Source organism: Corvus cornix, chromosome 2 (genome assembly GCF_000738735.6).
Source record: "Corvus cornix cornix isolate S_Up_H32 chromosome 2, ASM73873v5, whole genome shotgun sequence".
NCBI classification, from domain to species: domain Eukaryota; kingdom Metazoa; phylum Chordata; class Aves; order Passeriformes; family Corvidae; genus Corvus; species Corvus cornix.
The window spans coordinates 20,861,464-20,888,592 of NC_046333.1; the positions used below are offsets into that span (position 1 = coordinate 20,861,464).

Sequence of the window (27,129 nt, forward strand, 5' to 3'; positions counted from 1 at the left end):
AATTGATGCCATGCATATTCTGGTTTTGCAGAGTGTTGTAATGGGTCCAAGTTCTGGCAAGTTGTACCTCAGCCAGACACTGCACAAGATCTCTCTGGAAGGGCCATCAGAAATGGAGGTGGCTGTTCTGTTCCAGACCCTGAGCTCCTAGGTAACTCTGAAAGAGTTTTCAGACATTTTTTCTTGTTTTTTTCTTCCTCACAGAGAGTATGCTAGGATGAGGAAAGATCTCATTACAAAAGAAAAAGAAGCAAAACTGATTCTAGGGCAGAAAGTGCCATCAGCCACAGAGAGAAGACTATGCTTTTTGCATCAGCAGACAAACCCAGGGGCAGTGGCTGCTTCAGAGAAATTTCCAGGATTTCTCCCACTATTTCTGGAAACCTGTGCTGGGCCTTTACAGGCCAGAAAAGCACACACTACCATCTATTTAAACAACAGACTCACAGTTGGATGAGCTGTCACCACTTGGTAGGAACCTGCAAACCTCCATTGTTACCAGATAAACTGCTGATTTCTTCCCTGTTCAGCACATAGTCAGAGTTGGAGAGATAAAGGTGACCATGGCCTTTGGGGTTAGAGGGTTCAGACTTACCTTTTGCAGGCTGATATCCCAGATATTTCATGCCATTTCAATGGCAAACTAAAGCCTTTAAGAGGAACCAGCTGTGCTGAAGTCAAGGAAAGGTTTGCCAGAAGGACATGCTAATGTGAAAGCAGCTTCTTGTGCTATTTTAATAGCTAACTCACAATTCCAGAGATAGCTGCAGCCCTCAGCTGAGTTGGTGTGTGCTTGCTGGCAGAGGCAGATCTGTGTTGCAAGACTCCAGGACCCCTAGTCAAAGCTGGGGCTCTGCATGGGCTGCAAAGGATTCGGCACATTGGAAGGGATGGGAGGAAGCTTACGAACTTATGTACATACACACATGCACTTGCCTGTACTTCTCACCCTTTGTGACAAGTACAGGCGAGTGCATGTGTGTATATACATTTACTCTATTTGGGAAACTTAGTAAAAAAAAAGAACCTTTCTCATGAAGCTGTAGCAAGGTTAGCAAGCATTTTAAAGTTTCAGACTTCGAGTATGGCTGTGAAACTACCTGATGGCTTAATTAGAGTGAAAGAAGGCCTGAGAAAAAGAGAAATGAGAGGAGGGTTAAATATAACATCCCCATTAAAAAAAAAAAAAAAGAGCATAGATGAATTCTGGAAGAAGAGGGGAAAGGATGAGTGTGGGTGTGAGAGAGAGGAGTTTGTCTAAAAGTGAAATGGTACAAATGAGTAGTAAGAGTCCAGGATTTGACTGCCATGGAAGAGTGTGTCTAAAGAATACCTCACTTTGCCCCAAAATAATTTTCTAATAGTTTAGTAAATAATAATTTTCTAATAGTTTAGAGAAAAATGAGAGATGTTGAAATGAGCTCTGTGCTCCTTAAACTTACATAGATCCAAGGAGAGAGGGTAGAGGAGCCTGTCTGTCTGTATTGATCTGCAGTGAGATGGCTGCATTGCCTGCAGGTGGAAAGGTTTGGTGGGCAGCTCCCCTGGGGCAGGACCCTCAAATAACCCCATGGCTTATTTCCATGTTCTATGGACAGGTTTTCTAAGGGGCAGGGAAAGGGCTTCAGAGCTGCAACTGGGTGGAGAAAGCTCCCATTGGGAGACTAAAACCCCTCAGAAATATGGTGAAAATGAAGGGGGTAGAAAGTAGTCTGTGAGTAAATGTAGTCCCATCACCTGAACTTAGTGAGAAGTTTTCATATCAGTTTTAAGACTTAGAGGGTAACAGGGCAGTCAGTAAAAATGAGAAAAATAAGAATATATTATCCATTGACTTTTCCCCAGTTGGAAACTACCCAAAAAAAATAGCGCTACAAGGAGTAGAAGTGATCAGACCTTGACAAGGCAGTTGAGGATTTGCAAAAGCTCACTTTCAAGGTTATATAGTTGAAGAATAAAACAGGAAATCCCCTTACTTTGCAACTTTCGAAAGATGGCATTCAAGTTACATTTAGGATGTGATCCAAGTGCCATGAAAATTTTTTCCATCAGCTTCGATGGATGTTCTAAAACAGGATGTGTTAAATCAGGGGAAATAATAACAGACTCTAAAGTAAATTAACAGAAGATTCACAACAGATTAAGAATCACTGTATTAAAGAATCAATTAGAGTCAGCTATTTACATAAAGGCAGAGTAGTAGCAAAAGAAATTTTTAACTAGAAAAAATCAGAACATCTGCTGAAGTTTCCAAAGCTATATTTAATATTATCTTAGGAAAAGCACCTGGACTGAATGGTGTCTCATCCAAATAAGTGTTTCCAGACCAAAATCACTTGGATACTTCTGAAAAAAAAAAAATCATCTGCTAAAGTAAAAGAGAAAACTCCTCTGTAATCCCTTCCCTTCCACTGAATTTTGTCATGAGGAACATCACCATCACCACAGAGCACCTTCTGCTGCCATGAACTATTTTGTTGGAACCAGGGCCGGCCCTTGCATAACAGTACCATCAGCGAACTGTAGGGTAGACTTTATTATTATAAGGAATATTTTGGATTCAAGGACTCAGCACAGAGGAGAGTATGAAAAGTGAGCAGACTTCGGTAGAGATGCCAGATTTCCTGCCAAGAAATCTACAAATGGATGGACCTTTTCTTTGGATGTTAGATGAATATTCAGAAAAAAAATCTGCTTTTGAAATTTGCAGTAAACCTACTGTAATTTATTTTAATGAGGAAGGGGGTAAGATACAAGGCTGTCCACGTCTCGTGGTGTGAGTTGTGACCCTAAAAACGTTTGGTCAGCCAGCCGGAGGTCAGCCAGATGTATACCTGATGTTTCAAGGCTATTTTTATGGTTTCTCTGATGATAAAATCTAGATTTCTGCAGCGGCCAACAAAATTTCTCTGCTGTCAGTTAAGACCCTGCTTCAGGGAGGAGCTGGCAGATGCTTGTGACGTCAGGTGAGGCTGTATCATGCTTTGTGTCGTGCATGGTCCCCTGAGGGATGCGGCCACCATCCCCCTGTGCCTATTTTTGGAAAAATGTCTGTGTTCAGAAAGTTGTCTGAAGGCAGATTTACATTTCATATGAAAAGCTTTCACTGGGGGGAAGCACCACTGAAGGGGGAAAACCCCACATCTTGTGACATTAAAATGATTGTAAGAATTCTTCGGTAAGATGTCTAGGTGGGAATATTTCTCATAATATGGAAAAGACATCTAGATTTTACATTGCTGCTGCAAAATGAAAGTGTTATGAATGGGAAAACTTACCTTTGGGTATTCTTGATAGAGGCAACTGGAGTAAGTCAGCATAGAACAATCTAGTTGTAGTGCAGCTGCACTGATTTCTACCTGTTCAGACCCAAAACCAATTCTTCTAGCTACATCCTTACTTGAGATTACCTTGCTTTTAAGTACTAACAGACATTTCTGTGTATCTTTTTCTTTTCCTTTGCAAACTTTTATTTCTGTTATGTATCTGTATCTCATGTGCCAATGGAAATCAGGAAAGGAAATTAATTTGTATGAACGGACTTCATAATCTTCATGATTTACCAGTAATGAAATCCGGGTTTGCAGAATGAGAAATAATAGGGCTTTTCCAAAATATCTTAATCCTTGGCTCTGATTAGTGGCATAAAATGAACCATTCTTTCCTACGTGTCTAAAGTCCAAATTGTGCTCCATGTGATATTCTTTCCAGCCTCATGTCAGTAAATAATTGCCATGCTGCTCTTTAGTCTGTCTCTGACCTTCCCTATGCTCACTTTTCTTGAACAAAAGTTGGGAATTGTTGCAGATTGATCTCCTACTGTGATCTGATCTAGTCTAGTGTAAAAGGAAAGCTTGTTAATCCTACTCCCAAATTCTTTACCCAGTTTACTATAAATGTACTGCTCTATAAGCATACGTAATACAGCACAGCCATAACAGTGCTTAAAACAGGATTAGGCAATGCCTCATATTTTCTAACTACTTCTACTTTTGCAGGAATACAAATTCACTTTCTTTGTATTGTCAAGGGTGACTTCTTTTAAAAAAAAATGATTTAGCTAGTTTCAGTTTTATGATTTTATGCCAGAATATTGTCTAGTCTGCCTAAACTTGGCCATTTTGTTTAATTACCTGAATATGAACCAAATATGGTTCATATCTTAAGGAGCCTCTTTTGTGGATGGGAAGAACCAAGTACCTTAACATGATCTTGTTTTAACAATTAACAATTGGCAGCTGTGCTGTGTACTCAATGAAGCAAGGATTTTTAGTCCTAGAGAAATGGTTTAAAATCTAGAAAAGAAAAACTGCATACTGCTACTAAAACCCTGTACATTGTTTTCCACAGTTCCCTAGAAAGTGGGTAGGGCTCTAGGATCAAACTGTACCCACATGCATATGAACTAAAACCAACACACTGAAGTTAACACAGAAATGTGCTTGTCCTGTTTGAGTGGTGGAAATCAGAAGTAAGTCTGCTGACATCAGGGAAGTCTTGCATGCTTCAAAATTCAGGCAAAATAAGAGAATAGATCTACTTGCCTCTTTTTTTAGTCAACATTAAAACATTTCAAATGATCTTTTGGGAATAATGAACAAAATAGAATGTTTACAGTACAGTGACTGATATTTTTTCCTGCCAAGCCATCAGACCAGTACATTGCACATTTGTAGACCACCTCTGCATATATCTGTCTGTGTTTAATAAGAACTTGATGCAAAGCTCACTGAAGCGAGTAGGAATTCTTCTATTGTCTCCTGTGCTCTTTGGATCAGGCTCCAATTCGCAATCACGATAACCTATCACTTAATGCTCTTTTTAAAAGCCCTGTGTTAAAAAGAAGTAGTGCATGAAAATCTCTAACACTGGGTGAAAATTTCAGGACCCAAAACTTGATACAGACTCAAGTTATGGTTCCCAGAGTAACTGTAGAATTACATTAATATGTTAAGGTTAATGGCAAATACAATAACCTGAAATACTGCCCGTATTTCACTAACTGGCAGTGTTTCAAGAACACTCCCTTTGGTTGTTTGGATGTGCTGATATTTAAAGCAGTGTTTGTGTTGGTGGCAAGGGATCTCAAGGAGATCTCAGTATGTTCTTGCGCACTGAATGGTGCATAAGTATATTTCGTATGAGTGCACCATGTCTGTTTCTGTCCCCCTTTATGCCAGTAGGACAGAGACATTCTTCTCCTGCCATAGTTCTCATACAAATATGTAAGGTCCCTTTGTGGGACCAATTTGGAAGTCTCTTGAGTGGCTGTACTCATTCATGTGGTTTGTAATGAGACAATGATAACACTGCACCATATGTTCTCCGTGGAAAACAATGTAATTTCAACAATTTTCCATGTTCTGTCATGTTTTTCTCTAAAGACTGGGCCTTCTGTATATGTACAAAGATTTCTGTTGCAGCTCTCCATAGATAGTGACACCAAAGAGAAAGCATGAAAACTTCTATGGCAGAACATTCATCCTCACTTATCTGACCCTCAGAGACATTAGCTAATCGAGGCACGATACTCCGTACAATAGGACAAGTGCTGTAAAGCTACCTCTGTTATCCCAGCAAACATGGAGACTTATCATTCCCATGGCCATTTACAGGATTTGTTTTCTTCTGACAACAACATCCACAGCCTATGGTGCTATCAACTCCAACAATTAATCTGATGCTGGCTCTCTGTGTTATCATCTCCCTAATAAGTGTCTTTTTTCTTCCTTTTTTTTTCTTTCCCACCCCGTTTGTGAGAATTTCTCCCCTGGAGCTCTTCTCTATCAGGCCCCTGCAGCTGCTGTTATTTTAGATATGGCAGGAAGTAGGTATCGGAAAACAGCAAGAGCTCACAGCACTCAGAAAAATCTAGAAATTCCTCTGATTTACCCCAGGCTCTGGCTCCAATCAAAGCTGGTCGAAAAAAGAAAATGAAAAGAGAGAGGGGGGAATGTTGGCGGAGGGAAAGGCCCAAGCAGACAACTGTGTCTGGGCTGCGTGTGTTAGGAAGGAGAGTTTCAGCCATCACCTCCTGCAGGGTACTGGGGGGATGCTCTACATGGCCGTGTGGGATGGGGAATGCTTGGCTGGGAGCAGCATTCCATGGCAGAGCTGGGGCCGGCACCCTCTCCAACAGCCAAGAAAACCCCTTCTTGCCTCCCCAGGGACATGTGTTTCTCATCCCTTTTTCACATTCTCCCCCTTGCATGTCCGGTGCGTGCCTGAAGCAGATCAGCTTCCCCGGCCATCCGGCAGCTCCTGTAAATGCTTTTAGCAGCACTTACCAAGGAGCGCCAGCCAAAGACACTGGTGGAAAGTCACTGGAGCAGGAAACCTACATCACTACTATTATTAGTAGTAGTAGTATTAGTATTAGTATTATTACCACTATTATTTTTATTATAATTTTACAGCTTAGACGGGATACTTCTTAATCTGCTCAGCAAAGATATTTTTAGTCACTCCAAGTGCCTTTTAAATCAGACTGACTTTGGAGATGACTTCTGAAAGAAAAGAAGAAAAACTATAAAGAAAAACACCTCCAAACCCTTCATTCAGCAAGCAGTTTAGAAAAGAAGACACCACCATCCCCAAAGATGTATGCAGAAAAATTACTACCTTTAGAACTGGCTTTAATAAAGAAATTGTCCTCTTTGACACAGCAGATAAGGAGGATGATGTCCACCCACAGACATCTCACACTATTAGCAATCTAGTTAACATCTGTAAATGTTTTAGGGAAAGAAATTACACTTTGAGACATTTCTTTTTTAATTACAGGCTCCAGATGAGATTTGTTAGAGCAGGGAAATGTATCCCATAGCGACTGATGTCAATAGCAAGCAGTCCCTAAAGCCAGCCAGGATTGGGAAAGCCATGCTGTTTGCTGCTTTTGGCACTGCTCCCTGCTTTCACAATGTCAAAGTTAGAACCGCCTTTATATGCACTTTCCATTTTTTTTTTCCACAGTAGCTGTTGCCAGCAAGCTGTAAACTACCGTATATCACTCAGATTTAAGAACCTAAACTTTAAAACAAATTAAACTCTTGTTGACATTGTAGTAAAAATCAGAATCGAACTGAACAGCTCAGTAAAACTGCACTTCAATTATTTTATGGATTTAAGATTGTTTTCTAGGATTCCCAGACTCCCAATACAGTGAAGTTATTTCCTCTTGGCAGATGTCTGGAAAAAAAAATCACTGAATGGATAAAATTATGTGGCAGACACTAGGTTGAAGCCTAAAGGGAGGAAATAGTGTCTCCCCAGCACCTGTAAATATTTGCTCTGTGTCTTGACCAGGAGAACCTTTCGTCCATGCTTTGAAAGACAATTTTCAAGGTTTTTATTTTGTGAGTTTTTAAGAAAATAGAATTTTCATCTGTCAAAACCCAGTTTCTAACTAGGTGTTTATGTGGGTTTGAATGAGAACAGCAAACACAGATCTGACCCACCCTTTAGAACCACGTCCAAGTGCAGGTAAACGCATGCAGCACACCAGTGCTCCCAGTCCCTGGCCTCTGCTTATCTTTCATTTCCCTACTTAGCAGTTAGTGTTGGGTATTCTTTTTATAATTCTCTTTTATTTTTCCTATTCTGTAAAATGGAAACAAAGGTTTCCATCTGATTAATTGCCAGGTTTCCATTCTTTTTAATGTTTCCTCTCAAAACAGTTCAGAATGAAAGTATTTCAGAAATGTGTGTAGAAGGAAGCTACTAGAGATAATAATTTGTTTCATGGAACTATGTTTTACAAAAGGTGTGGTGCACCAGAAGGGCTGTTGTGTGGAGCAAACAACAATCAATTTGCGCAGCCTTTCATCAAAACCTTTGTTGCGCTTTTATCTCATCAGTGGAATGTCCTTGATATCCCCAAAGCTCCAGCCTGAAAAGCGTTTGGTTCACAGGGTCTTCAGCAAGAGCTGATTCTTGCTGGGTTGCTCTAGTCGGAAGGATGCTTCTGAAAAGAGAGCCAGATGTTGCACATATGCAATGCCCACAGCTAGGTCCTGTGGTGTGCATGTCCTGGCTGAGCTCCCCAGGGAGCGGGGCCCTGCCTGCCCCTTCAAGCAATGCATAGTTATGTGGATTTTCCAAAGCTGCTGTGTTAGCCTCCATGCTTTTACCTCCTGCTCTGAATTAGCTGGTTTGACCTGACTGAATCTCATGAAAGCAGCCAGTTTTCTTCATTGTAGAATTAATAAATTTTTTAAAGCTCCTCTTGAATTACTGTTAAAGTTCTTCCACTCATTTTGTTGCCTGGAGCACCTCTCAAAAGCACAGGCCAACTCCTGCTGGCATTTGGATGTGCTGCAAGATCACAGCCTGGGCCATGGAAGCACCCTGTCATTTTTGAGCTATTGAGAAGCAAGGGTTTTGAAGTCCAGGTACTCAAAAAGAGACAGAAAAGAAGCCTGTTGCACATTGCGAGTGATTGGAAAGTGTAATGCAAACATTTTGCATAAGATTTCGGGTCCTTAAGTGTGTTTGAGAGATGAGTGTTGTACACCTGCTCTCAAGTGCCTTTTTCCTAGTTCTCTAGTGCTGGCTGCAGGTTTACAGTGCTTTATTCTTGGGGCAGAATCAATTTCCTCTCTAGAGAAGAGCACTGAGCATCATCAGGGTTCTTGTGTCAAGCACTGAGATGCAAGGGGGACGGTTGTCTTCCCTGGGAGCCCAGCTGTGATTCTTACTGAATTCTTGCAACCGTATGTGGTGTTTTTACTGTTGACATTGCTCTGTCAATCCAGCCAGAGCTTGAGCCATTCTGCAGCTAGGCACAGCATGTGGGAGAGGAGAAAAGAGGAAAAGACATTTTGTCATGTTTGCAGCTCTGTAACACTGGGACCATGTACAAATAACAGTATTCTTTCAGCTGCTATAATCTGAGATGCTTGCTGTAGGTGGTTTTAGCATCCAAGGAGTACTGGAATCCAGGAACAGTCTGGGTGCAGTGACTTTCACAGCCACATCTCCACACTGGGGACAGCATCTACTAACACCCACCTGGGGGTTTCCACATCGTGCCCAAGCTGCATTGGTATGTCTCCAGTGTGAGTCCACTTAAATCAGCCTTTGGATCAGACCTTCCCAGCCAAACCGAATGGGAGTTTTGTTATGAAAAGGTCTTTCCCTAGTTAAGGTGGTACAAAGCCAATGCAAGAGTGTCATTAAGCACTGCTAGTGCTCTTGTCCAAGGAGCCGTGATGAAGAGGACATGCACTTCTCTTTGAACTGCAGTGTTGTCCAGCAACAGATGCTGTGGTTGAAACAAAATCCTGTGGCATTACAGCTCACATTATGGTGGTGACCAGGTCATCATGCCAAAAGCAAATTTTTTGTATGATGGCTTTTTATCGCATCCATTTTCTTGCAGGCTGTTTGCAGCCACCAGTTCAGATTCCCAGAGCCAGCCCTGCTTCTGTGCCCACTGCTGAAGATTAGCAGCTGTGTTCCATCACCTAAGGATTTCCCCCAGCTAGTGTGACCTTTCCCAGCCTAGTCCCCAGCAGGCTCATAGGTGGATTTCTTTTCCCTTATCAAACACATAAGAATTTTAATTAGCCCCACCCAGCCTTTCTCTCCATTCAGCAGCATGTGGGCGCTCACTGAGTCACTTCATGGCCATCGTTTTATCTGACCGAGCAAAACCCCTGTGCATCAGAGGTTACCAAACAAGGCTCAGCCTTCACACAGGCACGGTGCAGATGTGTCCCAGCAGTGTGCCATAGGCACGTTGTGTATGGTCTGCGCAGTGGCATCCTCCTGTTGTCCCTGCCTAGGTGCCCTCTTCACTGGGTGATGTGAATAAGGGCACTGATCTTTTCTGTTTGGCATGCACTTTGCTGATGAAAAGGGCTATAAAGGAAAGAGGTGTTGATCATGGTGATGATAATAGGGCAAGTTGGGTCCATTAAAAAAAAAAAAAAAAAAAAAGACAACCAAACCCTTCTTGCTCAGAAGAAGATCATATAGACCATGTTTAATCTATCTCCAGGACACTTACATTGTTGAGACCATGTTACTCCTGCTCAAGTCCGTCAGACTTTGAGGCTGGTTGAGTGGAAGAAGAGTCAAGTCTCTTGGCCATTCTCTAGCTATGGCAAGGAAAGGGCACTCAGCAAATACTGCTGTTTGACCTAAGATGCTTCTTTCTTTCCTCCATTTATTGTTTCTTTGTTTTATTTGATATGCCCAGCTGCACACAAGCTGTTTTTTTATGAACAGCAGTGCAAGGTGGCTCATTTTGGAGGATTCCAGAGGATCACTAGGGGCGACACTATTATTACATAAAGTCAATTAAAGAGCATACATGCACATCCCATTGATTTGATTTAGAACTAACGAAAGCTTCAGTAATGTGCAATTACAAGAAACTTAATGACCCCTTTATATTGAATGCAACTTCTGTGGCACCTAATATGCTTTGATGAATTGCTCATTATGTGCAATGTTGGAAAAGCTTCTAAAAAGATTAATAATTGTATAATCGATAGAGAAAATTCAGTTTTATTTGGCTTTTTTAAAACTCTGAAATCAGTAAGACACAGAGATTATAGACCTTTTCCTGCTCCCTTTTTTTCTCCTGTACCCCCAGAATTACTTTTTTTCTAAAGCTAATCTGTCACTTTTCCAGCACTTGGAGAAAAGCCCTTTCTTGTGTTACGTAGAAAGGTCTGGCGTGATACAGATGGCCATGTGAGGTCCTAAAGGCTGGTGTCAGCTGCCCAGAGAAATCACCGGTGCTCAGCTGAATGCCTGCACATGGGATGCTCCTTTGGCAGGGTATGAAGTCTCCAAGTAGCAGCCTTCAGCATCAGGCTCAGAGCTTTGTGACATGGTCCAGTCCCACTCCCTCTTCCCCATTCACTGCTGGTAAAACCTTGGAAGCTGCCAGCCCTTGGGACCATCAGGTGGGCTTTAACCTTGTTCTTCTAACCCTAGGACACTTCGAGAGCACACTCTCAAGTGTTATCCGTGCTTCAGTTGACAGCTAGTTGTGAGGTACAGCAAACCTTGAGGAATGGGATCAGGAATATGAGAGTAAAGACAAGAAAAAGGAAGTTTCATTTTGGTTACATTCAGGATTTAACACTGTCAGAGACATCTGGAGGCTAGAAAAATAGGCAAATGCAGATTTGCTTAAAATTTGTTTTGATTTTGAATCCAATCTTGTCACGCTTCAGGGCATGAATCATGAGTTCGGAATGCCAGGGTCTGACAGCTCTGTTCACTGTTGGGCACTAGACTGAAAAGGAGAACTCTTCACCAGGATCAATTGTTTTACTGTATTGCTCATGACAGGGGCAAATTCCTGTTGTCTATGGCAAAGGGGTGCCTGGTCTTCCTTACTCCTTCCAGACTGGTACCTACAAAGCTTCCAGCAGCGCTGATCTCAGATTTTGGCTGCCTTAGGTAGCATTTGTGCAGTTTGTCTGTCGTGTGGAAATTTTGTGTAAAACGTAAAATATGTCTGTTTTGATTCCCTTACAGATGCTCTTAGGAACGTAAACAGATCATTTTGGTTACAATGTGGTTTATTTGTTCATTGCCCAGCCTTACCCTCACGCGTGTGTGTATGTGTGTGTCAGATGAGGCTTGCATCATACTGGGGCCGATCCTGAATCCTCTGTGCAGCCCAAATCCCCATCTCCCCAGGCAAGGCTTGCCTCAGTGAGGGCTACCTGAAATTCCTGTTGAGTCTCTGATTCTTCAGTAAAAAGGGCAAATCAGATTGAATACAGCCATCCTCAGACTGAGAGTAAAAACAAGCTGAAGTTTAGACTCCAATGTGTTGGAAATCACTGCAGTTCTGCAGATTCCTGCGCTAATTTCCAGCAGCCGGGGAATTCATCCCTAAGTGTTTGCAGAGCAAGAGACGCAGGGCATTTCCAGGGCTGCATATGGGAGGGATAAAAAAAATCTAAACCCAGAAATTTTGGTGCGATAGGATGGGACTCATTTAGCCTGGGCACCTATTCAAGAGCCCCAGTTAAATTGCTGCCGCACAGTGCTGTCATCACACTGCAAGGAACCTTTCCCATTAGCCCTCCGCAGTGCAGCTGCCCTGGGAGACTTGGGGTTGTTAAACTAAGTAAGGCAGAGGGTAGAGCAGGTAGGAAAACTTAATGGCTGTCATGCACAACAATGCCATCCATCGTGCCAAGCTGATGTTCTTATGGGAGGATCATGTTTTATTAAAACCTGCTACTTGTTGTCACTCACTTGCTCCACTGTCCTATTTGCTGTCTCCAAAAATAGCATGCCCTGTGGTAGTGGCTTATTATGATTAAATAGATAAAAATAAGTGTAAAGTTTAAACACATCCAGGACACCTGAGGTAATACAAGATCTGACTTCTTCATGGAACGTGTGAAGTTATATTTTCCACTGCTTCACAAGACTTGTTTGGTTTGGTTTTTAATTCAGTAAGCTTTAATGTGATCTACAGTTTTGCATCGCAGTCTGGCACCTCAGGAATTTATATCACTGTTTTCTGATTTTTTGTCTTACTCACAGGACAATACTTACTAGTTTTGAAAAAAGAGTTTCTGTAAGAAAAACCCTTTTTTCAGTGATGTGAGTACCAATTCTATGTTGTTTGTTGCAGCTTTCATATGTCAGGAAGTAGTGATGCTTATTAATAGTGAGGAAGTAGGTACCCTGATAAAAACTGTAGAGTTTTAGTCATGGGATGGAGTTTATATGAGGAGCTTAATTTTTTTAGTCACTGTATATGCATTATATTTAGCCATTTTTCTCTTAAAACAAAATCCATACATGGAGATAAGAAAAAGAAACTTTCCTCCTGTATTTCTGCTTCCTCTGCATTCATCTGCAACTTTGAATTCATCTTCAGTGATGCTAATATGTTGCATTTCATCTAAAACAAGGGCATACGAGAGCACAGTAGCCTTATGGAGCAAGATATGGCCTCTCCGCTGGTGGAAAAAATCTGAGGGCAATAATTATAGGCAGCAAAGTGAACGTCATACTACAAAGCATTACTACAGGTAGCGTGGTGTCAGCGTTAAAACTCATGTAGTCACTCCAGAGCTATGTGTCCCAGGCTCTCTTTGTGTGCTGAATAGTGACTGCAGAAATTCAGAGCACTTGTGGGTACATCCACGCTGTGTAATGAGCTGTGTGGAGAGATCCCTGACCTGGATGTCGGTGTAATTGTACCCATGTAAGGCTTGACCTGAGCTAGTGAGTTCTGCCAGAAGGCAAAAACAATGAGCCAAACCAAGGCAGTTTTGCTTTCAGGATTGCTACTGGTTTCTGGAGGTTGCTCAAACCTTCCACAGGCCTTCTGGAGGCTGTGACACAGCTGTGCAGTCTGACCAGTGTCAAACGTGGTCCAAATGAGGTCTCCACTCATGGCACTGCCCTGCTTGGGCAGTTACTCCCATCTGAAAGATGAAGCATTATTGTCCAGACATGGCAGAATCGGAGCATGACTTTACCGCAGGCTTTCCATACGTATAGCTTGAAAGGTGCAGCTGGTATTACTTGTATTTTCCACACCGTGAGAACCAGTCAGAGCAGGCTGCTTTCGTTCATTTTCATCAAGAGAGCGTTACGGCATCTCAGCCTCTTGTCTTCGGTTCTGCTCCATGTTAGAGGCAGTGGTCCCCAGCAGACACAGGTGGACATGAAGTAATGAGCAAAGGTTGGTTAGTCAGCCGTGGATAGAAGCTTCATGTGAGCCTGAATGCCTGGATGTCTTGGGACATACCGTGTGGCACTTTCTATTGATAAGGAAACCAAAAACCATCCTGAAGGAGCTGAGTTGATGCCATTGCTATTTACAGGGGAACAGGGACATGTGAATCACAAGGTGTCAGCTCAGTGCAGAACCTCTGAGTGCCCTTTTGCCTAAACTCTTATCATACCTCGGTCTATTAAAAAGGGGTGGAGTGGAGAGCCATGAAGCTCACTTGTGGGAGAGAAGAGTGCATCATAAAGGGGCGCAACAGTAAATACAATCTAGAGTTCCACTACTCAGTCTCCTTTGTGCAAGCCTTTCTGGGCTCCTGCTGACATGGATTGAAGTCATGGGAACAATGGTCTTTGACATCCACATGTGTGACAAGACAGCAACTTAATCCAGCCAGAAAATGGAGATTTAATGTTACTGCTTGCAAAGTGAAAAGGAATGGGTCATGTTTTCAAACTGATACCATTCACCAACAAAACTGTAGACTCAGCTCTTCATAATTGTGAGTTTGAACATGGCTCTCAGCTCACTACCCATTTTTTCAGACTCTTGGGGGACATTCACCTTTAGGAGTATGAAGTCTTCCAGACTGACACCCCATGCATGTGCCCTCTCCCTACTCCCTGCACCACTGACCTTGTAATTTCTTTGCTCTGATTTGAGCTGGAAGGCAGAACTTTGTCTCGGAAGAACAGGTATTTTGTTAAAACAAAAGGCCACATTGTTACCCGTATCAGTAGTCAGATGCAAGGAAAGAAGAAATCTGCAGAAAGTTAAAGTTTTGCCAGTTGATGGAATCCATGTACAGCCACTAAATGTTAAAAATATTACATTTCCTATGAAGTTCACATCTATATATGGAACCCACATTTGTACAGATATATCTGGTTGTCCTGTTCCATGCAGGAACCCAAACTGGTGCATTGGTAAGACACTGATTTTGCTAATTAGTAAAGCAGAAATTTCCATTGCAAGGGCATTTCAAAGCAAAATTAAATACAAGAGGAAAAAACTCCTTGTTAAACTAAAATGTGGGGTAACAGCTCACCACATCCTGCTACTGTGGCATCTGCTGTTTAGCAAAGGAAAGGTTCCTCTTTCAGAAGCCTTGACAGGTAGAGAGGTCACGTGTTACCTGCATTTCTCAGCATTATTATTTTTTGCCTTTTCTGTCAGTGGAAAAGCTGAACATGACAATGGAAAATACCAGTTGAGAGAAGGCATTGTGGGGAACTGTAGGTGTTAGCTGTGAAAGCGACAGTGGCCTCCTACCCCAAAGCCAGCAGAAAAACAGTGAAAAAAAAATCTGATGACAAAGGTGCTGTAAATCGTAGTACTCAGCTGTTTGGTCAGATAGGGATCAACCTGGTGCTTTAAGGGAAGTGTTGTGCTACTCTAGGCCTTGAAGATTAAACATCTTGCATGCTATTCCAGATCTGCTGCTAAGCTGTATGTAGGGCCTGCAACAAGCTGGATAATTATTTGGATCTCATCTGTCGTGGTTATAAAACAGGTCTTTGTTAGTACTCAGGTTATATTGTTTTAAAAATGAGTGTAAAGCCATTGCAACCTTTCTTTGAAGAATGTTGTGCTTATTCAAAACCCAGCTACTGCTGGAATGGTATTGCAGACATGAATGGATGTGTATCCAAGCAGCTGGGGAATCAAAGACCAGCGTTTGCTTTAGGAATGAAACTCAAACCTTGGCCAAAATACTGCTTGCACTGAATACTGCTGTTCTGTGAAGCACATACAATCCTCTTGTAATAGTAATGGGTTTGTAAGTCAAAACTTGAGCATTCAAGTCTGCAACCAGCTGATTCTCCTTAACTACATAATAAATATTTTGTTACAAAGGTGGGAGCTAAGAGAAAAATGCCAATTACTTTATCTGCCTGATCAGATTTTGCCTCTCTGGGAAGTTCTGCAGTGGTCCTGCAGGATCAAGTGGAGCTCTGAGAATACCAAAGGGATAGATGGCAAAGGAGATAGTGAACAGGGAACAGTCAGCTCATTTACTTGAAACATGAATTAAATTTACAATAAACAAATTTAAAACAGAAAAAATGAATGCTTTTTCCACCCTCACATCTGTACACTGTGGAACCCATTGCTACAGGAAACGTGAAGGCCAAAACAGGTTCAGAAGGTTATTATAAAACTTAATGGAAGAAAGTTCATCAAAGTTCACTAGAAGCAAGGATGCAGACCTCTGGCTCATTAAGTCCTGCAGCCGAGCAAAAGTGTACTAGAAAAAGCATCGCTGCAGGTGTGCTGGTTCTTACGCTCTTTCCCAAAGAACTGACAGTAGTGGTAGCTGTGACACTGGTGTGGATGGGCACACAGGATGCTTCAGCAGAACCATTCTTCAGTAACAGAGGGTTTGATTTGCTGTTGGGAAGGACAATCTTGGGTCAGCCTACAAGAAGAATATTGATGTTTTCTTGCCAAACAAAAGAAAAATCAGTTCGGGGTCAAACAAAACATTCCAAGACATTCCATTTGATGCAAAATAAAACATTTCCTAACATGCAACAAAAATGTTAACATGTTTTCGAGTATTAAAAGGAAGCAAATTTCCCAGAAATCAGAAATAAAAAATGTGGAGAGTCTTCATGGGAGTGCTGGACCATGCAGTTGGGGGTGGTGGGAAGCATCCTTCTAGCCAAACCCAGCAAGCATCACCCAGCACACTTCACATGCGCTTGCCTCCTGGTTTCCCCCCATTCCCACCCACCAGAGGGTTTTCCTTGCAGCCTCAGGTGCCTCAGCGGGCAGTGAGGGAAAGCCCACTCACATCACACTTCCCCTTTCATCTCTGCTAGCGGTCTGCTGCAAGATCCGCTGTGCTGCCATGTATTCCCCCACCTGGGCCTTTTGCGTGCACCCTTGTACCTCTCTGCAGGTTTTTTCCACTGCATTATTGGGAATTTTTTGCATTTTTGACACTGCAGTGGGTAAAGGGAAAACAAGCAAGTGAAATAGAGAGCTGTGTCTGACCCACACTGTTCCACAGATCACTGTGGAGGAGAGAGATGTTGAGTGTCCTCTTGGTAGTTTTGGCCCCGTTTGATTGTTTCATCCGGTGGCAATGGGTGCACTTGGGTTGAGGTTCAGCTGTCTCCCAAGTCCGTGGTGACGTTTTCTAGTGACTGTTGTTGAACAGCTGCCACATGTTGTAACATGAGGACGCCAGGCTTACTCATCAAGGTAGCAGAAGTCCACCTCTCTTAAGAAAGTAGTATAAAATAAAAACAAACAATAAACTGCTGTGAGTCAATAACAAAGTACGAGTGATTTCGGCTGGGGACAGACTGATTTGGCTGCTGAGAGATGGGGAGAGTGTGACCGAAGGAGCACCGTGGTCTCATAGGCTGAGGCAAGGCAGGTGGGTTCCCAGCTGAAAGAACTCATGTCATATGTGGAGTAAGACGTATCCTACAGTACTCAAGTGACAGAGGATCAGCTAAGGGTACCTGGAGTGACTGGAAGGGGCAGCCTCTTGAGGGCCTTAGCTGGTTTTGGAGATGGACCTTTGGCTCATGTCATCAAGTTGCTTCCAAAATACCTTTGCTACATGCTTTAATAGGGGAAAGTGTGGGCTGGCAGGCTGAGGCTGTTGTTTTTGAAAGTTTTACTGAAAGAATCAAGCAAGAATAACTCAGCACATGCTACAGCATTAGTCACAGATTTGAGATGCCTTGGTGCTAATCCTGACTGAGATGGGGAGGTCCTTCACATTTCCACTTCTCTGTCCCCATGAAGTACCAGTGATGTTTATATTCACATTTTACAGAAGCACTGTGAAGATTCATTATTTAATGTTTGTAAGCACTAAGTAACTGTACAAAGAGTGAGGATAGCCCTGACTAGTATCTTAATTTTATTTGATGTAACAAAAGCTTTGAGAGAAAGTTAGCAAAACTATGACACTGCCTGGCCAGTAGGAGGATTTGTTTTCATTGTCACATAAAACACAAAGGTATCACTGTGTGGTTTTGATGCAGACCCAGGAGTGCCTTGAGAAGTTTATCACAGAAGCTATCTTTACAAAAGCATCATGGAAGAATCATTCCACAGAAGTGTGCTGTTTGCATTCAAGGCAGAGACTCAGTCCTAAAGCTGTCTGGAGTCTGGCCACATGGAAATGGGGCGGCACTTGTGGCTGGGTTTGGATGCATGCAGAGCAGTCTTTGCCTCAGTGCAGGGCTTGCTGCTTGAATTTGTTTTTGCTGTTTGGTAATACTAAAGATGAACTCCACAGCACTTTCAAGAGGAAGAACTGCTTTGTCTTTTCACAGCTCGTTTCCATACTTCTTAGTTTGCTGCTGTAAATAGATTGTTACAAATGCAACTGATATTTCCTTTCTGAAGTATGGTGTGTGTATCCATTGGTAGAATTGGTTTTGGTGGCCAGGACCTGTGACACAAATCCTGACTGATTCATGTGCTGCAATTACTAAGTGGGCAATAGGTCTGCAGGAAAAAAAAAAAACAGGCCATAAAAACCAACACCAAACGTACCCAACTAATTGCTTCAGGAAGCTGGTTTTAGACAGGCTTGGTCTTTTCCAGTAAACACATGAAGTTATCTGGATTACTGTGAAAAGCAGCCCACAAGGAAAGGAAAATGCAGGCTTTTCTGTGGTGCTTCCATGACGTGGGCACGTGTTTCCCACTCCTGGCAATGTTAGGGAAACTCAGAAGCAGTGATAGCCCTGCTGATGGCATTTTGCTAATCTTCATGTAAATCAGGTGGTGGCAGTTGCTGTAGGGAGGTAGAGTGGAAATAAAAGGGATGCTGTGTAGTCCACTGTTGATGACCTTTGCCAGGTTCAGTCATTTCCTGTCCATCTGTCAAAAATCACATGGACATAATTGGAGTGTGGGAAACTGTGTTGCTTGATGATCTTCAGGGGAGGGGGAAAAGAAAGAAAGAAGACTTGTGAATAAAGAAAACAACACTATCAGTGGAGATGCAGTCTGACTGGCTGATGCTGAGATAGCAGACCTTGTTTATTCTCTCCTCTGACTCTTGCCAAGAGAGTTTTTTAACTTGTTTGTCCCTCTCATCTGTTTGTGTGGATAGAAGTAAAGAGTGCATGTCCACGTGTGATCACCACGAAAGGAGGCTATTTATTTAAACATGTTACCAGCTCCAGGGAATGGGCAAGCATGCAGCAGTTTCCTCTCTTCTTTTTTTTTTTCCTGATATCAACCCCACAGTGGAAAAAATCAGCATGTGAAGTTGTATTCTATCTAGGCATTGCAGCTGCACATACCCAGGTTCAGTGACTCGCGGCTTTCTGCCACCAGTACCTACCATGGCTAACATACATTCCAAGCAGCTCTTTTTATGGAGTAGATTATTCTAGGATCTCCTGTGGTCCTCCTGGCTTTACATTTCTGAGGCAGTTTTCTAGAGCAAATGGAATGTTTTACTTGCAGCCAGTTTGAAATGTTAAGTATGTTTGATGCAGTCAAGGATCCAGGATGCTGCTGTTCTTGTGAGGCCCGGTTTTACATGGTATTTAGCATGTTAATAACCTTGGTTAATGCTGCTGGTTTTGCACTGTGATCAGCCTGCACAAGCTACCTGGTGATGTCACACTTACTGTTCAGAGCTGTACTGAAGCTGTCAAGGAACGAGTGCGAGCTCGGGGGGGTTATGGACTGAGGAGAACTGCCTGCAGCAGTGGGATACTAATCGATTCCTTTTCTTGTCTTCTTTCTTTGCAGTAAATGAAATTATAAGGAATGACCTTTCCAGTACCAATGTCCACTCGTAGCTTTCAGTGTGGGCCTGTTATGAAATACACACTTTTGACTTGGCTGGCGCGTCACTTCAAGTCGGGAGATGCCGAATGAACTGAAGACGTTGCCTGGTACCACTCTGATCTTCCACCTTAATGAATGTCAGGAACTGAAGATTTACCTCTTGCTTACAAAGAAGTAGCTCCTCAACATCAACTGATGAAACAGCTTTTTTTAAAGAAAATCATCTCAGAAGAGAGAAGAGGGATACACTCCAAGATGGCGCATTTCGTGGGACAAAACTAGGAAACTCAGCAAAATCTGAGCGCTTCTTCCCAATGCTGATCCTTTTGGCATGGCACCGCTGAAATACAGCCCTGGAAGTGCCTTATTTTACCAGGTTGTGGCATCAGGGCATTTTTAATAAGCTTTGAATTCGCTACCATTAAAAGTGTTGGTAGGTGCAGAAACTCTAGAGCTTGAATTCTGGAGAGTGATATTGGAAAAAAGCATAGGACTCTGCAGCAGAGTAGGGAGAGCAATCCCGACTCCAGTAAGACACGTTTATGAATTCCAGAATTTCCTCAGCTTTTCTTCTGCTGTAATGTACAGCCTACTGCCTTATTCTCAGTGCATTTCAAAAGCCTCCTGATTCATCATCATCTCAGCTTTCTTTTGCATATTGTCTTTATTATGTGCTAATGAATCATAGGGTCGGTAGTAGTAGCATGGTTAAGATTTTGATTTTGATCCGGCTTCTGTCATAGCACAAGTGAGTTGAATAGCACAAAATAAAAAAGGTTGATGGACAAAAAATTGAAATCTATCTTTTACATGATAGATGAATGTGTATGCATGTACATACATACTAGTATATATGCATATATTTATATATGACAAATAATATAGATGATTGCCTAGTAAGGGCACTGAATTTAGCAATAATTTCAATTTCTGAGAATGCATTTCAAATCCACAGCAAATATTTCAGCTACTTCTTTTGAGGGTTTGTTGCACCTAAAGCAGGTATGCATTTTCTTTCCTCACGCAGTTAAGCAAGCACTTTAGATAGGCAAGAAGGATGCATACAAGATACATGTTATTTACCAAATGCCAGAATATGAGTTATAGTAACTGTAAATACCATTATGGAAGAGTGTAAAATATTTGTTCAGTTATAATGTTATTATTCCGCAGAAGCCTTATAACTCTCTGCTACGTGTATGGAAAAGGATGTTACCAAAAACCCACCTTGGTTTCACATGTGGCGCTGTATAGTATGTTTTCGGATTAGCTAACGTTCCTGGAGCTACAGGTAGGCATGTAGTGTAGGCTTCAACATTGTATTTTTTACAATCAACTGCTTATTATATAACTAGCAACGACCTATTACTTCACATAACCAAAAAAAAAAAAACCAACATAAAAATAAAATAAAAACTAAACTAAACTAAAATAGCATGACTTTAAATTAAAAATGTTTAACATTAATATTGTGCCTTAGGAATCTGTGCCCCCTCCTGGAAACACACCCAAACTACACCCCCGAACTGGGGTGGCTCCTTAACCCCGATGCAATGAAGACTGAACAGGTTTCACAAAAAGGTGAAATCCAACTAAGTGTTTTAAAACATTATTCTGTATAATTATGTCTTACTTTCTTTAGGAAAAAAAAAATGAAAGCCATATTTGTCACATTTGCACATTACTGTGAAGACATGAGAATATAATATGGCTCTATGTACATAATATGCTTTTACTGGTCCTTATAATAGTCTGTTATTCCTCACCTGTTTAATCCCAATTATTTACCCTGTATTTAGCGTTGTAGACGTTGCATGAAACGTTTCTTAAAGACTGCCATATGAAAAGTTAAAAAGCTAGACAGATGTCAGCTTGACTTGTAGCTAGAAAACAGAACTAATAAAGCAAAATGTTTTGCTGGAAGCTAGTCTTAGAGTGGTTCATTCTATGTTATCTTGAAAAATCTTCTTTTCTCATATAAAATAGCATTTTTACATTATATACATATATCTCTCCATCTCTTCTATATGAAGCTGCTTGCATCCTGCTGCATCCTGCTAATATAACCATCTTAGTATGGAAGCAAAGTCTCTTGTCAACAGACTCCTCTTCATTTCCCCACTGCATTTAAAGACATTGCTCCCAAGAGGAGGAAATTGTATATGATATAATCCTCAGATTTTATTCTCTCATTATTTCAGAAATGTCAATAAACTGTGCATGGAGGAATCTCTGATTATGCCAAAGCATTTTTTATTCATATACTAAATACCTTGGGTGAGGCTTTAACCATGCGGGACAATAGAGACACACACACACAGAGACACATTTCAGCAGTAATTTTAGCAGAGTTTTCAAATGTATGATTTGGCTATGTTGCAGCTCCTTCATTCTGATTTTTATTTTCCTTTTTAAGCTATTTTGGAAAAAAAAAAGATCCCAACCTGTTACCTTTAAGCCTGGATAATGGAAGATTATGCATCTGTTGTATATGTATTCATAAAATAAAAATGAAAGCAGAAATATTTCCTGTATGAGACTGCTATCTTGTTTCTGTACATGTGTTATGGTTGTTGCTGTCAGTTTAGGAAAATGGTTTTCATCAACCTTTTTGAAAACAAAGCAAAACCAAAAAGCCACAACACTCTGTACTTGGAGCTTAGGTACGTGCAAAAATAGGTGCATTCAAAAATACCTTTGCAGGGATGATTCTGACTATTAAAAAACCCTCTGGATGAATTTTAAGTGGTGAAACAAGCTACCTTATTAATCATGCAACAAAGTACTTGGCATCTGAGCACATTGCTTGGACAACAGTTTCTTTTGCTCTGCCTGGTACTATTTCTGAAACGTGTGGGTTGTTAAGGGTAGGCTTGGGATCTGTGGCCTTCAGTGCAGTAGATACAAGAGACATTTTTGTTGGGCTGGAGGCTTTGGTAGCCCTGTGAGGGGAGGGCTGGCCACCAGCTGCCTATGATGTGATAGATGGATCTGATCGGTATGATGTGTCCCGCTCCCTGAACCCCCTCACTGCTCTGCCGCGGAAGAGAAGGGGCGACAGGAGAGTGTCAGCTCTGTCAAAGCTGGGCTGAACACCAGCTCTGGGCTTCTATCAACTCATGAGGTGGTGCTTCTGTATGTACCAACATCTGACACCTGATGGGCTAAAGAGAAAAGTTGAAAAGTATACAAGCATGCCTACCACAGCAGTCTGAGTTTACATAAGCACTTAAAAACCATTCCAAAATTCCTCAAGGAGAAGGAGACACAAGTATGCGTTGAAGTCTTTGTTGAAAGAAGACCTTGCTCTGCCTTGGGCTGCTCTGCCTTGGGCTTCTCTTCCTATGAGTATGAGGTGTCACTGCCTGCTCGGTCCATCACACCTGTCTTCCCTGGGGCTGGTACCCAACCCCTGGCCATTTAAAGAGAGGCAGATTCGCCAAGCTCATCAAAACCCAGATATGGCCCAGCTCTTCAGAGATTACTCAAAGGACTCTTTCTCTGCTTCCCACTCTGGAGGGTGGAAATAGTGATATTTGTGCCTCATGGACAGCATGAGCTGTATTGTTGGTGAGGTTCCTGGAAAAAGGAAAATACTGAAAACTCAGTCGCAAATTCTCCTGGAGACTATGGCACTTTGTATCAAAGCAAAATGTCACAAGCTGAATTCACCCGAGCAGCATACTTCAGTCATTGTGTTACCTGGCCTCCTGTGAGCTTCCGTTCCCTCTCATTTCCACACATCCTTCACTCAAAGCACAGCAGACCCAAGCACAGCTATGTTAACCGCATCTTGACCAGACTTCTCCAGGCAAAAACAGCCTTCAGCAAACTCCTAACTGACTACTTTCATTCATAACCAAAGCAGAAGGTGAATCCCACACATCCATCTGGTACTGTTTGACTAAATAGCCTTTGCTGGAGTCATGCCTTTGAGACTTTCCAGCTGAAAATGGCAAATTTCAAGGAGTTGAGTTTCTTGGACAGAGTTATACTGCCTTGAAGCTAAGCTTTCCTTCACCATGTGTATAATTTTATTGCATTCATCACTGTAAATCTATTGAATTTGTCTCAGTAAAAATAAAACAAAATCCCCCTCATCAAGTACGTTACAGAGGAGTGTTAAGGTCAATGGCATAAAATCGTCTTGGTTTCTGTAGCTCTTTTTCAAACATAGAGTCTAATTTTATGTCATAAGCAGTGGTTGGATTGTTCATCAAACTAAATTGAGTCCTCTCTTCTCCACCTTTACACACACTTGTCCAATATAGAGGTCAAGCTTTTGCCTTCTTTAGTTTGCCCATACAATTTCCTTTCTCAACAAGTTAAGTATTTTTCTTCTTTGTGCTTCTTTCCAAAAAAATAAAAATGTTTTGATTCTCTTCAGGTAGCCAAATAATTTGTTCTGAGCAGATCAGTTACAGATCCTCATACTGTTGGCTTTAATTACAGGTTGTCCTTGATTCCAAAACTAGCTTTTTTTTGGCCAAAGAGACTGTCTTTTTGTACTGTGCAAACTTGTAGAGCTTTCACAGTTTGAATGTTTGTGTTTTCAGGATTTAAGACAACTGGTATTGTACCTGGAACTTGCCATCACACATGGGCACATTAGCAGTTGTCATTTAAACTGAAAAGTTGCTGACTGTAGCGCTTCCTTAGCTACTTTCAGGGACAGATAACCCACAAGCCACTCTTTGCAGATGTGGCAAATTCATTTTCAATCATTTTAGGAAATCCTTTTTTTTTCAGCTTGGGGAAAGAGTTTCCAAAGATGCTGTCAGCATCAGTTTCCAGCACCTCTTCTGAATTAGTTTCGCACTTGTAGCTCCTGTACCCATCCTGTTTCCAGTGATGCTGATGGAGAGCTTTTGGGTCCAGAGTAACAAAGCAAACACTGGCAGTGGGTATTGGTGGCAGAGCTGCAAAACTTCCAAGAACACACATGGTGTGGCGTCCCAAAACTCAGTGTGATGATGTTCCCATCCAGCTGGGGGGCATTGCAATAACACCAGCTTCATGGTACTACGGGGGAGGATAGACATCTGGGCCTCACCAGAAAATATTTCAGTGCATGTCAGGAATCTTTTAACTGCAAAATCTGGGAGTTTTCTGGTCTGGTATGTTTTGGTTTTTAATAGGAAAAATTACATTTCCTCCAACATGAAATGATTTGCTCTACTTACTTTTTTTGGGGTCCTTTTTTCTTTAATTTTCTACTTAGAAAATACAAACCACATATTATTTTGGATCAGGTTGATCCAGACTGCACCTTCTTTCCCCCTCGCTCCCCTCCAAATCTCCAGAACGGGCTGCTTTCCCAGAGAACGGCTCCCTCTCCACCCAAGCAGAGCCGCACAGGCGTCACATGTATACTGCCTCTGCCCAATTTCTTGAACAGTTTCTTTGCAGGAAACTCCTCATGGATCTTTCCTGCCTCCCTGGACCCTTTCCAGGGCTCCTGCCTGGGCTGAGCTGATCCAGCTTCTCATCCTCATGGCAATCTCTTCATCATTATTTTTACCACAAGTTTTTTGTACATTTTATTTTACAAAACAAATCAGCCCTGGTCAGATGACGACACTAAATTAAGCCGACACCTTTTGGTGTATATAATGAGTTACTCCTGTGCTTTTCTCCCACCCCATGCATGGAGAGCCACTCCTCTGGTGCTGAACCCCGTGTGCCCTGCCGGCACACCGTGATGGCTCCGGCAGCTTCCTGAGAAGGCAGCAGGAGCCACAGCCTTTCCCTCCCAGCGCCGTCAGCCAGGCAGGGAAGGGAGACCCACCACAGCACAGCCACGGGGCCCTGGCTGCACTGCCCCACCGGGGCTGAGCGTGGGCTGGCCGGGCGTGGGCTGAGAACGGCCACAATTCAGCACACCTGTGGAAACAAACCCGGTGCCAGCGTGGCCCTGGGACGTGCCCCAGGGAGACCATGCTGGTCAGAGCAATTAAAGTGGGTTTATGGTGCCTTCTCCACCCAGGAGCGGGGGGGGGGGGGGAGATGGGAGAGATGGGAGAGGGGGCTCCAGGGCCAAGGCTGAGCAGCAGAGGCGATGCGTGGGAGGGAGGGAGAACAAACTCTGCCTGACTTGCAGGATGAGTCTGCAGAGGTGGGTGTATGAAAACTCATCTATTTTCTTTAACTTTCCAATTGAGCAGTGTGGTCTGGGCAGAGAAGGTGTGGAAGGGGGAACCCCATCACTCTTTCCCTGTCCCTCCTTGTCTTCAAGAGCAAAGTACTTTCATCAGGGAAGTGCCCCTGGGAGAAGGAGGCACTGGGTTTTTTCAGGGGTTCTCTGGTGCAGCCCCTCCCCTGACTGGTGACCCCAGCCATGCAAATAACTGAGCATCTACACGAACACTCAGACCAGCGTAGGAGTTTCTGGTTTGGTTTTCCCTGCAGTGCACGTTGCCACAGATGCTTTAGAAAGCCAGTTTCAAGAGAGGCAAATGAGATGAGAAAACTCTCACTCACAAATTAGAAAATCAGTAGTTTCAGGGTTTAATCCATATAATGCGAGGGAATGGGCCAGAGGGATGAGACAGCACTTGGGGGCTGCTCCCATTGAGTGCTACAAGCCCGCTGAAGCACAGTGATGAAGCACCTGGCTCATCCCAGGGCCACCCTCAGGGCAGGTGATTGCTTGAACCTCCCTGTTATTAGGAGGAAATTCTTTGCTGTGAGGGTGGTGAGTTACTGGGAACAGGTTGCCCAGAGAAGCTGTGGATGCCCCATCCCTGGAAGTGTTTAAGGCCAGGCTGGATGGGGCTCTGAGCAACCTGGTCTAATGCAAGGTGTCCCTGCCCATGGCAGGAGGGCTGTGACTAAATGAGCTTTAAGCTCCCTTCCAAGCCATTCTATGATTCCATGGCGACACTCTTCTTGTTTCAGTATAAGCTGGCAGGCACCGGGGACCTCTGGCAATGTTTGTAGGCACAAGGTGCCAGAGCATCTCTAGCAGTGATCCCAGCTTGCAGAGGGGCATGCTGCCTTTAGCAGACCAGCCCCTTGGTATTTCTGCCAGTGACCAAGAGGGCCAGGACCACTGCATTAGCAGGATGCGTTTGTGAAGCAGGTTGTCACGTAGTAAAGAGCATCATAAAGGCTTGGATGCAGAAAAAAATGTTTCTCTTTCTAAAACATGTGCGTGTACCAAACAATAAATAAAGAAATAAAACTTGGTGCTAAAAATAATAATGGAAAATTATTGTTATATCTGTGGTTCCAATGCACATGATCTGTATGAGCTTTATAGGTCTACAGAGTTACTTGATTGACTAATAGTGTTAAATAACTTCTTACATAATACGTTGTGTTATGCATTATGTTTTAACATTTTTGTGGCTGAAGGATGTGCATTTTTGGTGACTCAAGTGCACAATCTGAGCTCTAAAGCAGTGGTCAAGCCCAGGATTGGCACATCACTCATCACTGCTACCTACTGGCCCAGTGGTTGACTCGAAACCCCCATTTCCTTTCCTCACAGCCAGCGTTGTGAAGTGTGGGATAACAGACACGGTGTGCGTGTCTGCTGACGCACTTTGGTCCCGGTGCAGATCACAGCACAGTTTTGCAGGGTGTCACTCCCACCGGCCGCCCGTGCTGGGTGATGGAAAACACAG

The 27,129-nt window shown here is 42.7% G+C and overlaps 1 protein-coding gene across 4 annotated transcripts in view; it reads left to right on the plus strand.

The window, feature by feature from the left end:
* Positions 1–22,026, plus strand: part of NFATC1 (nuclear factor of activated T cells 1) — a 110,638-nt gene extending 88,612 nt beyond the window's left edge. For all 4 annotated transcript variants that reach the window (XM_039549341.1, XM_039549343.1, XM_039549345.1 and 1 more), the window contains one exon: positions 19,463–22,026. In XM_039549341.1, coding sequence (XP_039405275.1) covers positions 19,463–19,512 — 50 coding nt within the window. In that variant the 3' untranslated portion in view covers positions 19,513–22,026. The remainder of the gene's footprint in view (positions 1–19,462) is intronic.
* Positions 22,027–27,129: the final 5,103 nt, after the last annotated feature.